Raw genomic sequence first — 19,275 nt, forward strand, 5'->3', positions numbered from 1 at the left:
CCTAATGATCCTATGCTTGATGAAGCAATGGTGCCTTCCCCTCAGGTTTTGCCTGTCATCCTTGGTCCTAGGGACTGCTCCGCTTGGGGCGATGACATGTGGTTCAGCCATGGTGCCTCGTCCGTAGGGAGTGAGGAATATGTTGATCCTATGTGCTCAGAGGCTACTCTTCTCTCGCCACACCATGGAGGCTCCTCCTCGTCTTCTGTGGTGCACTCCCTTGTACGTCTGATGCCGAGTTCAGAGGAGCTGCTCGGTTTCAACGCGCCTGATGTTCTGGTTGAGCCTATGGATGAGGTGTGCAATGTTGTTGCGAAGGTGGTGCAAACTAAAGCGGCACCACTATCTCTGGAGGATTTTCTCAGCAAGGTTACTTGTTCGCTCCCACAACCTCTGCTTGGGACCCCAGTGCCTTCGCATGGGGAGAAGAATGGCGGGCAACAGAGCGGGCGTCTGGATAAGAAGAACAAGGCGTGCAACATTCCGACATCCAAGCGTGCAGAGTATAGAATATTGGAGGCTTTTGATGAGTTGCCGGAGGTTGGCAAAGCAGAGGGGCCAGAGCAAAAGATGCAAGCATACCTGGACATGTACAAAAAACCGCTCTCACCGCAAGTGATCGAGGCGTTGAGCTCTTTGGCGAGGATCGCTGGGAAGTTAAAGTTGGACCTATCAGGATGTTTTCCACCTGATAATGTTAGCACATGATTCTTTGAGGCCGAGTCAGAAGAGTCTTTCGGTATGGACAGTTTCCCTTCGGCGAGTGGCAGTTATTTTGGTTGCACTTGAGCCTCGCCTAGCTGCCTTGGGCTTGGATGCTTTGGTGTCTGGCTCTGATGTTGTCCCTTGATGCTATTGTTGTCTTGTCCCTGTCCCCAAGTTCTAGTGCCTTTTTTCTCGTTTTCTTTTTTTCTTTCTTTTTGGGGTTTCATTCGGTTTTCCCTGATTAGCCGAGAATGTTAGATTTTCGGGTCCGGTTTTCCTTATAAACTGGACCAACTCTCTTCTTCTCAATGAAATGCAGGAACCCCCTGCCCCTTTTGAGGTGTTCTCGAAAAAAAAAACTGCCTTATGAATTATCCAGGCCAAATGTCGGTTTTGCCCTCAGAGCTCCTGTGCCCCAAAACTGACTAGCAGAGTCACCAGTCAGTCACCAACAGCAGTTCCTTCTCCTCTTGTGACCCTGAAGGAAGAGATGGTGAAGAAGACAGTGGCAGCCACTGCCGCGTTGTGCATCATGCCCCTCGTGCTGCCGTCCATGTCCGAGTTCTGCAAGTGCTTCGATGTGTGCTACCCCAGGTGCAGGAGGGCCGGCATGCCGCACTTGGCCTGCATTCCGTTCTGCGCCAAGAAGTGCAGCTGCAACACGCCAATACCAACCAGGCCGTCGACAGTGGCGCCGCCACGTGCATGATGGCCTGCAAGATACACTTCTTGACAGTGGCGCCAGCCGGTAAGACGGCAGACCACCTTGATCACGTTTTTCCTCTTCTTGACGAGTTGAATCTGCCTGTTCTTTTACATTTGACATGAACAATTTCGTCTTGCATTGCTATTTTGCAGATGCGGCTGACGCCGACCTCTGCGTGCAGAACTGCAACAAGATATGGAGCCACAAGGCCCATAATTAAGTTCCAAGCTGCTCCCTTTTAGGAGGAGAGAACAAGATTTGAAGAGCTAGCTTGCTGATCATGCGATGGTATATATATACGATGTCGAACCGCTGTGATTGTGGCAACAACCGATAAAATTAATTTCTGTGGCTGTCATCTATACGTTGAGGCATATCAATAATAATGTTAACATGTCTTTGTTTGGCCTGCCCCTGACTCATGCCTCTGAAATGAGCTTCTATACTTAGAGGCATATACATAATAATAAGGCTTTTGACAATTATCACAATTGCCATTCCGTGGCAAAACCAAAATAAATTAGAGTGGCAATTGTGATACATTGTCAAAAGCTAGAGTGGCAAAAGTGAAATAAAATTAATTTGCTATTGCCACATAATGGCAATTGTGATATTTTTCAAAAGCTAAGAGTGCCAATACTGAAATGTCAAAATCTAGAGTGGCATAAGGAAAATTGGCAAAATCTAGAGTGGCAAAAACAAAATTTTCCCTGGCTTTGATTTGGCCTATCTCTGGCCCTGACACGATCATAACTACCAATTTTACTTGTCTTTTTTAGAGGAAAAAAGCGAAAATATATTTCTTGAACTAATTAACTCACAGAGGATTTAAAATTCAAACATTAGCCAAACATCAGGACCTTCACCACACCTCAGACAAAGAAGACAAGAAAAAACATCCCAGAAGCAAAGTAGCATTACTACTGAAACATTCGCCTCGCTTCAGACAAGGATGAAAAAGAACATATCCGAGCCAAAAAAGTAACATTGCTACTGAAACTTAGAGCAAATCAAGGCTGGTATGGATTTAGCTTTGATGTACATATCCCTGTACTGATAAGAACAACCAAATTGTTCATCTTTACTTTTTGCAAGGAAATAAGCGAGATGTTTCATTTCTTCAGAAGCTAGCTCCAAAAACATTTCAAATGCTAGCCGGCTCATGAAAGAATCCGAAATTCAGTCAAATCAAATATTAGCATCCCAAAGAAAGCAGAGTAGCACTGAAACCCTACCCTGGTTGAATCGCCAGTAGAAGCAAATAGCAGAGTAACTAACAAAAAACTACCAGTTTTGGGGTTGGCGTCCCACAGAACTACAACTATCAAAATTTTGACCGAAAACTACCACTTTTTTCGTAATTCGTCCCTAAAAACTACAACTTTCGGCTGATGACTGTTTTAGACGTTTTAAACACATTTATGACAAGCAGGACCCACCCATCAGGGCTGACGTGGCAGGAAAGTCAACGTCATTTATTTTGACCGTTATGACAAGTAGGGCCCAGACGTGAGCATCCATCTTATTCTTCGTCCTCCTCTTCTCTCTATGTGGCATTTCAACAAACACTTACTGTGCATCGACCGTGGGCGAGGACTCTGCCAAGATGGAAATAAAATCATTTTTTTCTGGCACCAACTATTCTGCTGGAATTACATCCAGAAGCTTGTAAACAGCTTGGAAGTATTTACTTGCTGACATGCTATTGAAGTCTGACCTCTCTCATGCGTAGCTGTACAGCTAAAGAGATACTAGTAGAACAATGTTCAGTTGTTCACTTGACTGTTATATAAACAGCATTGGATTTGGATCAGAACTGCATTCTGTTTCCTTTTTACATCAACGCAGGCAGATACATGAGGGGATTGTCTTAGAAAACAGAGATGACCAGCATTCCCTTATCTCTAATCATGTTTAGATCAAAGTTAGTTTCATGGTGAGTGACATTATCTTCAGAAAATGAGTACCATGGCAAAACTGGCTACGGGACACACTCCAGCTGGCCTTCATCCATTCGCCAAAAACACGCCGCTGCATAACCCGGCCCTGGTTGAATCCTTAGCTATGCATTCAGTAGCAAATAGCAGCAGGAAGGCAGGTGCAATTCAGTTCAACTCACAGGAGCTTCTTCCCAACTCCCAGGTCATGCCTACTGATGGGATTCAACATTAGTTATTAGTCAGAACTATACTTCTAAATATTGAGGTGCAAATTCAATAACAACAAAAACACGCATAAAACGGGACATAAAAGAACATAGGCAAAGAAATATATGATTCAATGAAGGCGCATGGCAGAATGACGTTGCCAAAAATAAACGAGGCATCATTGAGATATTTACATAAACTTACAACTGTAACTTGAGAAGCACAACTTACAATAATTTGAAACAAAAACAGTAGTAGATATACAGAACACATCATTGTCAAATTTACTGAATATTCCCATAACAACACACTCATTAATATCGTTGTGTCTTGCCCGATGGCAAGGGCTGTTGGGACACCATGAGCGAGGTCTGGAAGATCCCTACAAAGGAGTCTATACTAAATACTGGGCATGAATGGCTCTTTGATTTACTGGTCACACTCACGGATGTGGAGAGGATGAGGGTCCTTGTGATTATATGGAGAAATTGGCAAGTCCGAAATGATATATTGCATGATAAGACGCCGGCTCCAGTTGAAGCGACACGAATTTTCTTGCAAAGTTATGTTTCATCCTTGCAACAAATCAAGTTAAATGATGGAAGAGATGTGGTGAAAGGAAAGGGGCCAGCTATAGTGGAGGATCCCACGGATAGGAATGTACGCTCCAAACATCCCAAAGAGCATAATCCATGGCCTCCACCTCCAGCGGGTTGGTTGGCTGTTACCACAGATGGATCTTTTGGAACATGTGATGATGGGGCTGGGGCGACAATGGTAGTAAGAGACAACAACGGTAGGCATGTGCTTTCAGCATGCTGGTATATCCCACACTGTGCAGATGCTTTTGAAGCAGAAATGATGGCAGTCAGGGAAGGAGTCAAAGTAGCACTGATGCATACCTCCTCATCGTTTATCATTCAAACTGACTGTGCTGCTGTTGTTAAGGTAATGAGGGAGACTGGGCAGAACAAGTCATACCTAGGCCAATTGATACAAGAGATTAAGGAGTTGTTGAGTGAAAGGGAGCATGTTTTCTTATGTATTGATCGTTTGCAGAATAGGGCTGCAGATCGGCTAGCTTATATGTCGAGAGCGGAGCATCGAACCGACTTGTGGTTGCAGGATGCCCCACAGGCTCTGAATAACTTGCTGGCTGCTGATTGTAATCCTATCATTGTTTAATAAAGCTCCTTTTCCACCGCAAAAAAAATGAAATCTGATTTCTCTCACGCGCAACTGTACAGCTAAAGAGATATTACCAAACATAGGATAACCTCCACTGTTATATAAAAACAGCAATGTATCAAAAACTGCATTCGGTTTTCTTTCTACATCAGCACAAACAGCTTCATAAAGGCTTGTCTAATCAGTTTAAGATCCGAGGGTATTCTCATAGTGATTGATATTTTGTTCAGAAAATGAATACCATGGCAAACTGACTACAGGACACTCAGGGGCGGAGCTAGCCTAATGCAAGGATATGCAATGCATACCCAATATTTTATACAGAGAAGTTTTAGTATATATGCTCCTGTATGCATTTATATACTGTTTGGCCATCAGTTACGTACAGCGCTGGAGACAAACAAAGCAGAAAACAATTCTGCTGCCACCTGGGCCAACATGCTAACTGGGCTGCTAGTGTACTATCTACTAGGCCTTGAGGGCTTGCCGCTGGCTGATTAACCCCAAAAGTTGAGGAGATTAGGAGCCAGCCGACGTGTGCGGTTCCAAGTTCCAATCGCAAAACTGGCATCGCCTAATTGCTGTGCGCGGATGAGGGCGCCGTCGTCTGTTGCGGATTAGGCTGCCGCCGGTAGATTGCCTCCCCAATCACCATTCCTCCATAGTCCGCAGCGACCCAGGCACACAGCGCATCGGCCCTCCAGGAAAGCACAGGCAAAGCCGCCAACATCAGCGTGCTAAATGCCTCGATCATCTGATCGTGGTTGGTTAGTGTTCTATCCATTTTCATTAATCTTGATATCTCCAAACTACCAGTCGAGGATAGATCATTATTTTGGTTCCTTATGTGAAGAATAAGTTAATAGACAAAATGGGGAATAATATTTAAATGACTGCTTGGTTAATTGTGAGCACAATTTTTTCATGAAAGAAAAGGAAGACACAATCATTTCTCACTTTTGTTATGTTATTGTGATTCTTCTTGTTCTGCAATGTAACCAAATCACTGAAGACACATTTGCTACAAAGAAAAAATTATAGTTTAATTGGTATTCTTGTCTACTCCCTTCGTCTCAACATTTATACTAAAGTTGTACTAAATCAAAGGCAATAATTTTGGGATGGGGGGAGTACATTTTTTCTGATATGCCGAGCTATGTTTTTTTCCCTCCTATGATCATTAATTCATTGCCTACAAGCCAGACATTTGGTTTAGTGCAACCGAAAAAGAAGTTTCGTGCTTAGGGAATCACAATTAACATTGTAGTTTGTTGTATGGGTCCAAACGATAGGGATGACATAACAGTGCCTCATCTTTGGGATCGAAAAAGAAGCAACATCAAATGGCTGGAAAACATACAAAACTGGGAGGACAGAAAACAGCAAAATAAAACATAACAATGATGGTGGAGCTAACCAAGCTTCTTCTGTCAAGTTCATTTCACACATTCCAAACCAATACGTGGAATGGAAATTAATATCTGATTCAGTTGAACTTGACTAAATAACTAGTTAGGATCATGAGACAGACGCCAAGCTGCCCGCGGCCATGCCACCGAGTGGTGTGGTTCATAGGTGTGTGATAGAGTCAGAAAGCGGAAGAAAAGTCTCCGATTATGATAGAATTAACTAGGAGATGTGGTATGCACGCCTTAATTAGCAAAATGGCGGCCATGGTTTTTGTGGATTAGGAGGCATTCCGTCGAACAGGTTGAGTTCGTGGTGGTACTTGGATTCACAGTAGAGGGAGGCTGACCTGCACGCCTGCACTGCGGCCGGATCACATAGTGTTGGCAGGCGAAGCATTTCGTCTCCAATCAATGGGTCGGCGACATCTGAGGCTCGGACGCCGGCGATCGCCGGAGGCGGCATTCAACCGGCCGGCCGACTTGCCAAACAGGCAAAGCGCCCGTGGGAGTATGGGCCTATCTGTGGGTGGGCTTCCAAGCTTGCAGTCCTACTTTGTCGAATGGGCTTCCAAGTACATTTCAACTCAGCTCTGACACCCCTCAAAAAAAAAAACTCAGATCTTACTATCCCCTGCCTTGATCTTATAAAAAGAAAAGGACTGTCCCAGTGTCCCCTGACCTGCCCCTGAGAAAGAAAAAAAAAGTAACTCTGAACTTTTTTCTTCTACAAATAAAATGATGTTCCCACCACTTACTTAAGCTAGCGATGAGGCAATTATATTTACTAATTAATCAACCCTCATCCAAAAAGCAAACAAAATAAGAATTGTACTTCCTCAACTATCGGCAAAATAAAAGGAGACTCTAATTAGTTCAAAGTTGGTCCCTTGAGTGTCAAAACCGTCTGCATTTGTCCTATAGCTCCACACAATTGCTTTTATGGTGACACGACGCGGTTTCAAGCGCAGCAAGATGAGAACAAAAATATCTATAATATCCAAATGAATATCAGAAAGTTAAGCAGTCACGTACCTAGTAAAATTACTAATGATCCTGGGATGTAAAATGAACAACAATTATAAATATTCTGGAAAAGATTGGAGTTTGGCAACAAAATTCAAGAAAACCATGGAACACGACAAATGTATTCAAGAAAACCATGTATACTCGCGATTTCACCTAATTATTAGTTATTTTTCTATTTCCCCTGAACTTTTCTCATTTTCTTTTCTTTCTTTCTTTGTGTTTTGTAAACTTCTACTTTCATGGTTTCTCTATTCTAATTTTTTTACACACAGAAAGAAATTTGTTTCCCCAATTTTTTCTTTCACTTAGTTGAATTTATAAAAATAGAAAAACTCCATCCGTTTTGTCTTTTCATATATGTCTTTCTGATTACCTCACTTTTCCTGTGATTTTTGTCATAGAAAAATAAATCTTGATGGTTCTAAGAAGTGAGAGTCTAGCTCATTTTATTTTCACGGGGAGAGCCTAGCTCACTTAGTTGGGCATGAGGGTATATAATTCCACCGTCTAAGTTCAAGTCCTCCTAGTCCTTAGCATGCATCCGAATTCATAATTATATTTTGGGGACTCCCTTGAATTCATTTTAAAATAATCAGTATGGTTTTGGCACCATCGAGAGACCAAAAGTTCCCGTATTGAAATTAATTTAAACCTTGGCAATAATTGAGAGACCAAAACATATCTTTCTCCTTCCATTTACCCAAACATGTGGACAACTAGGATTACATTGTCGTCTACTTGTTCTAGAACGTGTAACAAGGAGAATGGGCAAGCTGTTTTTCTTTAGGAAAGAATGGGTGAGTTGTTGTTCTAGCAAGTTGTGTTTGCTTTTAGCATGACCGAGTACGCGTGTCGAGTTTAGAAGCAAAGCTTACTCTAAACTAACCAACAAGCAGGATTAATCAGATAAACAAACAGTGCATGACCATGACAGGCAGGATCATCGATCTTTGATTAGTAGTTGGCCTGGTTAGTAGTGTTACTTGGCAACTTGTGCTTAGGACCACCACTAATAGAGCCAAAAGGAATCTCATCACTACTTATCTGTACTTTTAATTAACCGGGGATCGAAGCTAGCTACTAATTGGGACTTGCATGCTCTAATATCACTCGAGCCCAAGCCCCCATTCCATTAGAATACTAGCTTATATTTCTTTTGCTTTGTAGTAGGCGCGCTCGCTGAATTCCTATTATTAAAATTTGTATAGTAATTGTAGTGATCTAAAAGATCTTATAAAACTTTGCAGAGGGAGTAGTATTTATTTGGTGTTGATGCTATTGTTATTTTTCTTTATAGATGGTCGTCAAACTAAAATGTTTAACTGGAAAAAAATCTATAATGACGTGCATTTTGGATCAGAAGCAATATATTACAATTAGCGGAGAGGAAATCCGCTTCTTCATGTCTCTATAGTAAATATTACCAGATGATCACCGCCTCTCGACCTTGAGGATACCCACAACTTGCAAGATCGAGGGTTGTTACAACAGAGTGGAGGATGGTCGACGGTGTGGATGCACTGTAGCTACATTTCAAGTTGATTGATAGTAATGTTGTAATATGTAAGTTGATCATGGTTTTGGCAAAGATTTCCCTTTTTCTTTTGGCAAATAGAAAAACAGCAGGGATGCGGAAAAGCGGAAGTCGTGGAGTAGGAAGGAAAAATGATTTATTTTTTAACATAGTGTAGGCATAGACGCTCATATAAACGCAGATACACTCACCCCTATGAACCCATGCACACCCTATTATTATAAGCACCTTCGAGAGACTGAGCACATCATCTTGGGATTGGCGAAGTCATCATGTGTATGGCTTCAGCAACAAAGAAATGCAATGCATGCATGCATTCTCTGATGATATTCCAAACACTAGTGTTAAACATATATACTCAGGTGTCACCACACCTCGCCAATTAAATTTTCCATCTATAATTAGTACAATATATTTTAATCTCTCAACTTAACTTTTCTCGAAAAGGAGGATTGCCCCGGCCTCTACATTACAAAGATGCATGCGGCCATATTATTAAAAAAAGTCTCCAACGAGTACGAAGTGTGGTACAAGTTTTGAAAAGTAAATAAAAGATACACAAGGCCACAACCGACACAAATAAGATTAGATGCCTATACACATATCCTATTGTTGTACCGCCATCCAAACCGGTTGTAGGTATCCCCGTGCTACCATCTCACAATGGTTGCACCCATAAGCTATATGCTCCTTGGCTTCCGCATGACTAAGTAACAACCACGTATGTATCCAGGAAGTTGCTCTGTAGATGACCTGCAAAAAATTGGTAATGTTCTGTATGTTAGAAATGATGTCGTTTCGGTAGCTCCATTTTGCTCAAATTAATGCACATACTCTGACTCGAATATGTGTTGCTAGTTTAAGATCCACCACATTAAGTCAAGTCCCAAATAAAGTGTCTATGTTATTAAGTGGGCTAACATTAAAGGCCACGTGCATTGTGCGCCACAGTAGTCTGGTCAGTGGGCATTGAAAGAAAAGATGTTGGATCGATTCATCACAATTGCAAAAACAACATCATTTGCTACCCTCCCAACGACGTTTTGCAAGGTTGTCTTTGGTCAAGATCACTTTCTTGTGAACAAACCACATAATAACTTTTATCTTTAGGTGCACCTTAATTTTCCCAATGTGTAGTGATTTGGGGATTCTCTCAACTTATGAATCAAGACAATGTGATCTGGAATCACCATGATATATATTGAGATCTCTGGTGCGTGATGTCATCATATTTTATTGCTACATCGTGTGTTGTAACACAATTTTAGTTGATGAGAAAATGGCTCTGTGCATCCATTTGATTCATAGGCCAGGGGTTTATTCTCCCATCTAGAAAAAGGAAAAACAAGTTGACAATTGTATACCATAGATTTCTCTACTCTATAGGATCATTGATCATCTCCATTTTGTATACAAATCAGCTTATGTAAAGTATTCAGAATTATGGTATTGAAAATTACTCTCTCTGTTCACAAATATAAGATGTATATTTCAATATGAACTACATAAAGACTAAAATGGGTGAACAAACACACTCAAACATGTCTATTTACATCTGATTTACAAAAAAGTTAGAATGTCTTAGGGCCTGTTTGATTCACAGGATTCTAAAAACACGGGAAAAGGAAAAACATAGGATTGGAATGCCATGCTCATCTCAACTATAGATGATTTTTGGTTGTTTGATTGCATCATAGAAAAACAAAGGATTCTTTCAAAGAAATTTGAGTGGATGCTAGAAATCTATGGGAAGTAGTACAAAAAATCCTTAGAAAAAATCATATAGGATTCGATCCTATGAAGCAAAAAACCAACATAGTAAAAATTCCTAAGGATTCTAACACACTAAAATTATTATGATAATCCTTTGAATCAAAGGATCCCTTATATTTGTGTTAGATTTAACAGAAATAAACCAGTTGGTATGGGATGGTGAGTGTATGTCAATCCACATTTGATGGTAGGTGACTAATTTTTAAGTGTATACTTAGTGGCAGCAACAAAAATACCATGATCTAAAAAACGACACCAATAGTGGTCCATGAAACCATACAAATGAAGGTATGTGGTACCACTAGTGTTATGACGCACAACACGAAAAAGCCATGTATATATACTACGCTACGGACCAGGGAATTTTCTTGCCACGAGCCTTATATCCCTATATGTGAGCTATCTTTGATAGTGGAGGTTCTAAAACGGAAGAAATATTTCTTCACACCCATAAGCCGGCTCAGAAGCGCGCGTCTTCGGTTCCCACCAAACCGGCGAGACTGCCATAGAGCCTACATATGTGTTACGTAGATACTTGGCTCGATGATCATTTCTATTTTTATATACGTGTTACGTTGAAAAGTATACGCTACCTTTTAACATAAATAAACTGGTTGGTTGGGCTGGCAATATGTGCAAATCCACATGTGATGGTAGCAGGATAGCTAGCTTAATTAATTTTTAAGCATATTCTCAGATGCAGCTTTGAAAATACCTTGCTATAAAATGGTGCCAGAGTATAGCGTGGTCCATGCAATCATACGAAGTATTTTCAGCTTTGTATATCTGGGAGTTGTACTCCCCACCACGTTACCCACTGTAAAATAAAAGGGGTGCGCTAGCTTAGCCTTATGCAAATTTAAAAACAGTGGCATCATGTACACATACTAAATTACTAATCATATATACATACTAGCATACTAATCATATATACTAGTATGCATAACATGTGTATCGATCGATCTGTATTTAACTTAACTAATTAGTTTGCAGGCAGGTGTTGAGCAAGTAGAACCGGAAGGTACCCATCAACACACCTCATGCACCCTCTCCATGACAAAGCTCGCTTACTCAGCTTGCAACAAGCAAGTCTTGGTCTTCCTCTTCTACCCTCTAGCTAGCTAGCTAGCTTTCTCGACCCCCCAAGAAAAAGAGGAGCAACCAAAATCTCATACTAGATCGATTGATGGGAGCTAGCTGGTTTCATTAGCTGCAATTTCATGGCGCATAAGGTATTGATATTTTTTTCCTCCTAGCTAGCTAGATCGATCAGGTTTTTCGATCCAGGGCCCTTTACCGTCTTGTTTTTGTTCATGAAATCAAAAGCTGACAAGGAGCGGATTCCCAATCCCCAGTTCCCCACGCACATATGCTGAATATCCCATCTATATTTCTAGCTCGTTTTCTTCGATCTCTTGTGTGTTTGACATGAAGCTTCTCTGATCTTCATTTGTGTGCACAATTTCAGATCCAGGGCATCATGGTGAAGCTAGCTCTGCAAGAAGTCAACTAATCAAGAAAGCTTGCTAGCCGCCCTTGGAACTACATAGGGAAGAAGAAGACCAGATCAGCTGTAGCACATAGAGTTAGGTTAGGTGGAGAGATGGCCAACAGGTGGTGGGACGAAGGGCGGCTGACGGAGGCGCCGGCAGCTGCATCAAGCCTCGCCAGCGACCAGAACCGGCAGCAGCTGGAGGACGCCATGGCGGTGCCCAAGGTGGACGGGGAGAGCAGCCACAGCGGCGGAGGGAGCGGGCAGGACGACGAGCACGAGCCCAAGGAGGGCGCGGTGGTGGTGCCGGCGAACCGGCGCCCGCGCGGCCGGCCGGCGGGGTCCAAGAACAAGCCCAAGCCGCCCATCTTCGTCACGCGGGACAGCCCCAACGCGCTGCGCAGCCACGTCATGGAGGTGGCCAGCGGCGCGGACGTCGCCGAGGCCATCGCGCACTTCTCCCGCCGCAGGCAGCGCGGCGTCTGCGTGCTCAGCGGGGCCGGCGCCGTCGCCGACGTCGCCCTGCGCCAGCCCGCCGCGCCCGGGGCCGTCGTCGCGCTCCGCGGCCGCTTCGAGATACTCTCCCTCTCCGGCACCTTCCTCCCCGGGCCCTCCCCGCCGGGGTCCACCGGGCTCACCGTGTACCTCGCCGGCGGGCAGGGGCAGGTGGTCGGGGGCAGCGTGGTGGGCGCGCTCACCGCCGCGGGGCCCGTCATGGTGATCGCCTCCACCTTCGCCAACGCCACCTACGAGCGGCTGCCGCTGGACGACGCCGAGGAGGACCACCAGCTGGAGGCCGCCCGCATGCACGGAGCCCCCGGCGGTGGTGTCCCTCCGATGATGGCCGGCGACCCCTCGGCGGCGGGGATGCCGATGTACGGCGTGCCGCCGAACCTGATGCCGGGAGGCGGTGGGCATGCGGCGCCGGAATGGGCGGCGCATGCACGGCCGCCCTACTAGCTACCTAGCATCAATCAATCAGGAGTAGTCCATGTGTCGACGATTCCAAGCATCAAGTTCAGCTAGCTCCTCCCATCGTCCTCATCGAAATCCATCCTACCAATAACTAGACTTGCATTGCATATATTTAGCAGCTGGTGGTAAGTAACTAGAATCTCTGATTTTGCTTTGCTTATTATCTGCCAAAAATCATTTTGGAGTTGCTTGCTCCGATTCATGTATGAGGAATTATAAATGAGCTCCTTTTACTGCCTGCAGATTGGTTATTAGTGATCATATAGTAAAAACAGAACTCTCCAAGTGTGTGACTCTTATATACCCCATCTCTGACTATTGCATGCGTATGTATCCTCCCTGCATAATTCACAAAGTTCCTTTAACTTAACTAGTTATATGTGTGAAGGAATGGTGAATATATATGTATTTATGCAATTGTAGTATGAACACAAGAAGCCTGGCATTGCTGAGAAATATTTATAATGAATTCACATTTCTTGCAAGATTAACCAGTTCTGCTTGGACCAATGGATCAATGTATACAACATAATTATGAAACTGGATCTTCTGTTTGATTAAACTAAACTTTATTTGAGTCATTTTTCCACATGTTTTAATCGCTTGATGTTGCTCATCCTTTAGTTACTGAATCTCATTCCACATTCCTAGCAATGTTATGATAGGTTGATGTTGCCATGACTGCACAAGGTGGCCATATGTGGTCATTTCATCAAGTTTATGAAACTTTTTGATTCGCATGATCCCCAAACATAGGAATAGGAAAGACATGAGAATTTGGTACAATGAAATGTTTTTTATCATTTATGCCACTAGTTGTGTCCCACTACTCGTTTATGCCATTGCTCGAAAATGCCACTGCTCTGTTAGGCACATGCTAAAAAAGCCACTACAAGCCATTACTATCAGCTCAAAGTTCGTTTATAATATTATATGACCAAAATACCCATGGAAAAAATGACAGCTCTCCCTATATCTCGCTACAATAAAGTGTGTGTCCCACTCAACCCCAAAGTGTGTTCTTATTTTCCTCTAAAATTATTTGGTTGATTGCTTCTGGTAAGTAGGCCTCACAATTATCACTGTGAGATAAAGAGAGCTAACATGCGGGTGTAGGGGTATTTTGGTCATATAACATAGTCAACTAGTTTGACATGACAGTAACGGTGTTTGATTACATTTTTGAGCAAACATCTAATGGAGCGATGTCATTTTTTTAGGTGTCTAATAGCATATTTGAGCAAGCATCTCACAAAACGATGGCATTTTTGAGCGGTTGTAACTTTTAATACAAAACTGAATAGTGGGACACAACTAGTGATATAAATGATATAAACCATTTTTTTATTTGAGAGTTGACTGTATATTGACATAAGCAATAGTTGTGGGTGTATGGTTGTAGCACCAAACAATGAAAAAAAACTTTTAGGGTTAAGTGCATTGACTATATAGTTGTCTTGGACAGGAGGAAAAGTCCCAACATGTTAAAACTTCAAAAGTTTGATTGACCAAACCACTACAGTAACCAAAACATAAGGCGTAGTTTGAGTGTCCAAGTGCATGTTTTGACCGTGAATCTCCCGTACAATGTTTACCCGGTTACAAAACTATAACAACACGGAAATGTTTTGAAAAATATATTTGATGGTGGCTATGTTATGTAACATAAATTATATATGGTCAAAGCATTATATTGGATAGTCAAAGTAAGTTAGTACGGTTTGTATACAATGGCGTGGTCCAATATTATTCGTCTCGCTCGCGTGCTTGCATCGGACAGATCGGTATTGTAAAAGGTTGAGTAGCCAGCAGCTGCCCCCATGGAATCAAAATTTGAAACCAAAAGCAAATTGATCCTAGTGCACATTGGTGCTGAAAATGAAAATAGCATCATCCTAGCTACCTAGGGGACCGATCGATATGCTCGCTGGCCGGTTATTAGAGGTGCATGCCTGTACTAATTTCAGCTCGGCTCAGATACGTGTGTGCGTTCTTCCATTATTATAGTCGGTGCATACTTGCATATACGTTCATGCATAGTATAGGTAGCAGAGAATGTGTAATAAAGCTTAAAAGGCGGCTTCCTCTCGGTTTTTCTCTCTCGAAAAAAAAAAGCTCTAGACGCGTCGGGTGGATAGTATAGGTAGTAGAGAATCCCGGTGGCTTCGCTCTGGTTAGTAGTCTAATTAGGTTTTAGGGGTTTTTAATCCTTGCGGGCGGCGCTCGGATGGATAGTGACACTTCTTCTTTAAGTTTGTCTTTCAGGTTTCGATGCTCCTTGCATATGAATGAAAGAAATGAAATAGATGAGACATTCTTTAAGCAAGCATCTATCCTTAAACATAATTTACCTGTTAAAACTCTTGAAGATCCTCTACCACCCAAGAGCGATCCTGTGTTTGAATTAAAGAAACTACCCGATACACTTAAATATGCTTATTTTGATGAAAAGAAAATATATCCTGTTATTATCAATGCTAACCTTTCAGAGCATGAAGAGTTTGCCTGTCTTGGCGTACTCGACAAACCTCCGGCGTAGATTCATGTCGTCTCCTTCGGGTGGTGAGGTCAGTGTTTCTTACATGTGACGAGATCTGGTGACAGGTGCTTCAGATCTATTCAAGAGTTCAACGGCGACGACTGTAGATTCAGGACGCTAGTCCTTAGGGACACATGCACGAAGACTTCTCGGTTGTCATTGACAAGGTCAAGCCGGCTCCGGTAAGTGAGCGGTGACAAAGGCGCGTCGGCGGATCATCCTGACGATAGTAGTGGTCTCGGAATCTCAATATAATTTTTATTATGTTTGAAATGCTTTGTACTTTTGATGAACTTTATAATAGATCTGGTCATTTTTGCAATAAAAGGTTATATACATAGCGAGATGCACTGGATTTGTTGGTTGAAGGATATTAACAAAAGCGGCTGCAACAATCATTATTAAATTTTAGTTACTTGTATGCTTTTTTTCTTAGCGATTGTTTTTCTTTTTGCTGTTGGAGATGCATACTTGCCAAATGTTGCCAACCTACTCCCTTTGTTTCAAAATATAAGGTGTATTAATTTTTTGAAAAGTCAAACATGTGTATATTTGACCAAGTTGTTAGAAAAAAAATACGAATATCTACAGTACCTAATTTGTATCTTAGATCCATCACGAAAAGTAGTTTCATATTTTATTTATTTTTATTCTATATGTCAATATTTTATTCTATAATATTGATCAAACATAGAAAAATTTGAGTTGCACGATAATCGATACACCTTATATAGTGGAACAGAGGGAGTATTATTTTTATTAATAGGACAAGCCAGTGCGTTGCAACGGGATGTAAATGTTCTAGTTAGCTTGTGATTTACCTGCCCATATTAACACCAACGTATAAATAAATTTTTATCAAATCTTGTTCATGATTTACCTAATATTTTGATGAGAAATTTGCTAGTAAATTAAAGTGAAATTGGTTAAGAAGGTAAGTAAATTAAGGTGATTGATTATCATACGTGAAATGTTGAATGGAGGGGTAGTAGTAAAAAGAGTGAAATATGGAACCTTACATTCTTTTTAAATAGTAGAGATAGAGAAAGAGATTTACTAGTAAATTAAAGTGAAATTGGTTCAGAAGGTAAGTTTATTAACATAATTGATTACAATACAGAGATGGTTGGAGGAAGGGGTAGTGGGAAGAAAAATGAAATATGAAGCCTTACATTCTTTTTAAATAGTAGAAATATCATTCACATTGTAAAATATGCACAAAACACAACCACTTATCGTTTGTTCTAGACTTGCATACAATGCATAAATTCTCCAATATTTTTTCTTTCTAAACGATTGGCATTTATTTTACTCTATGATTTATTTAATTATTTCCAAGCTATGGCAGCATCTTTCCTAAAGTCCATTTGTGTTTTCGGACTATACATGAGTTTGGTGTAGTATATACCACGCAATGATCGCATATTCGGTAGTCATAATTTAATTTTTAATGGAATGAGCGATGTAACTTAAACCTACTCTTATATTTCATGGATGTGCGACTTCAAAATCTATATATCCAGTCACAATTACTCTCAAAGCATCTCTAGCAGACCCTGCAAAATTCCGACCCGCATAAGCCATTTCCCGGTCGACGAAGATCTTGTTTGCGGGTCGAAAATGTGCGCGGCAGAACAGAAACCATATATGAAACTGTATAATTTGAAAAAAAAAGTTTGGCGGGAGAAATTGCAACCATAGTAGTTCATCACATACTACATATACTACATGATCAAACACTAGTTCATATTACATACTACATTCACTACTAGTAGTAGGGGGGGTGGGGATCTCACGGCGCCGAGCTCGCGGCCATGGACAACGCGGTGGAGGAGCTCAATCCTCCTCGTCGGAGCTAATGAGGTCGATGTACTTCTCCCTCTACTCCTCGCGGATGCGCCGCCACTCGTCGTCCTTATCCTTGGCGGCAAGGTACGCCACGACCGCCTGCTGGAACACGAGGTCTTCGAGCTCCTCATGGTGGCGCCGGCGCTCCGCCTCCTCGCGCAAGCTGCTTTCGGCAATGGCGGCTGCGACCGCGTAGACATCGGTGACGAAGTCCTCGGGCCCGACGACGCCGTGGCACACGATCTCCTCAGGCTCCTCCGACCACTCCCTCTTCACGGCGAGAAGCCTCGCGCCGGAAGAGGAAGAGCTCGCCGCGCGGGTGAGCCACGCGACAGATCTAGAGCCCGCGGCGGAGGACCCCGCGGCCTGCTGACGGTCATACTCCTTCGTCTCGCGACGGAGGAACCTTGACGGCGGCTAGAGGCCCCGGTTCGTCCACTTCTTGTCCATGCGCTTCCTTGCGTCGTCCGAGCGGACACGACGCTCGCGCTCGGGGTCGCGGCAACCACCGGAGCCGCATCCGAAGTTCCACATGGAGTTTCGAGGCGGAGCGGGCTCGCCGGCGGCGAGAAATGTGAGGGGGAAGTGGGGAATCACGGTGGAGGGATAGGGCTTCAACCCGTATCCCCCTGCAAACCCGTAGATATACTGCTTCAGCTAGGCGGTTTGTGAGCCGTGGTATAATTTTATACGGGCTCTGTTCTGGCCAGAAAATTAGGCCGAGCCCATATACTCGCCGGATTTATGTGGATTTGCGACATTTACGGGGTCTGGCTAGGGATGCTCTCACGTGTGTAACTTAGAGCATCTCCAGCTGCGCCCCCAGCAGGCCCTCCCCAGGCGTTTTTCCGGGCCGGCGCCCAAAAATCGGCCCAGTCGCGACCCCAGGAGCCCGTTTTTCGCCGGCTAGGGCCGAAATTGGCGCCGGCGGCCCCAGGCCGAACCCGGCGAGCTGGGGGCGCCCCGGGGCGCCAGGGCGAGCGGTTTTGGCGCGAAAGAGCCGTGGGTCCGCCGAGTCAGCGGCAGGCGCCTCGTCTTCCCCAGAACGCCTCGTTTTCCCGCGTGGGAATCAATGGCAAGGCTGCCGCCGGTCAGCCTTGCCATTGATTCCTCACAGGCGACGCGTCACGGACTGGCGAGTGCGGCGACGCCTCCCCTTTCGCTACGCGTTCACATGGCGCGAGGCTATAAAACCAGAGGCTTCCCCTTTCCGCTGGCCACACCAGCCCGAGCCGCCGAGCCAAACCAGCCGCCGTCCGCCACCGAGCTCTGCCGCTCTCTCTCCCCTTTCCTCCCCTTCCCCTTTCCCTCTCCATGGCCGAACGCTTCCCCGGCGACGCCGCGGCGGCCAACGGCTTCGGCCGCTGCTCGCTCCAAGAGTGGGAAGCACGGCTCCTGTTCGAGGCCAACATCCCGACGCCGCCGGACATGCACGCCGGGCCGACGGGGTGGAGACTCAACAACGGGGGCGTCCCCATCCCCCCGGTGCCCGACATCGACGCGCGGCCCGGCATCTTCGCCGCCGAGGTCGACCGTGTGCGATCGTCCCTGACGCATGAGCAACGCGCCCTCCCCCAGTACACCGCCGACAACCACACGGCGTGGGCGGAGTACTTCCGGCGCCGGCAGGCACAGCGGTTGGCGTCCACGAACGGGGCGCCGGTGGTGGGCAGCGTCAAGAACAGTGACGGCCACTGCATCTGGTGGGGCGTCCCCAGCCGCACGCTCCACGAGGTACTGTCGTACCTCGAGGACGGCAATGACCCACCGCTGGCATATCCTACCCTCCCCCCTCCGGAGCGCCAGGCCATGGGCGCCCAGGAGGTTCGGCTCCTCCTCCTCTTCCTCATCTCAGGCGTCCTCCCACTCCTCCTCCCACTCTTCCGGCTCGCCGGCGCTGCTCGGCGTCAAGGCCGAGCCCGCCACGGAGACG

At 44.4% G+C, this 19,275-nt stretch overlaps 1 protein-coding gene across 2 annotated transcripts; it reads left to right on the forward strand.

The window, feature by feature from the left end:
* Positions 1-11,492: 11,492 nt before the first annotated feature.
* LOC125517435 (AT-hook motif nuclear-localized protein 20-like) lies at positions 11,493-15,840 on the forward strand. 2 transcript variants are annotated; one of them, XR_007287601.1, is made up of 3 exons: positions 11,493-11,720; positions 11,957-13,080; positions 13,199-15,840. XR_007287601.1 is itself a non-coding variant. In XM_048682638.1 (2 exons), the coding sequence occupies exon 2, from the start codon at positions 12,092-12,094 to the stop codon at positions 12,938-12,940; it is 849 nt and encodes a 282-aa protein (XP_048538595.1). In that variant the 5' UTR covers positions 11,493-11,720; positions 11,957-12,091; the 3' UTR covers positions 12,941-15,840. The 2 variants fall into 2 exon arrangements, 1 of the variants encoding a protein (XP_048538595.1); XM_048682638.1 differs by having other exon boundaries at positions 11,957-15,840.
* Positions 15,841-19,275: the final 3,435 nt, after the last annotated feature.

This window comes from Triticum urartu, chromosome 6, assembly GCF_003073215.2.
Source record: "Triticum urartu cultivar G1812 chromosome 6, Tu2.1, whole genome shotgun sequence".
Lineage (NCBI taxonomy): Eukaryota > Viridiplantae > Streptophyta > Magnoliopsida > Poales > Poaceae > Triticum > Triticum urartu.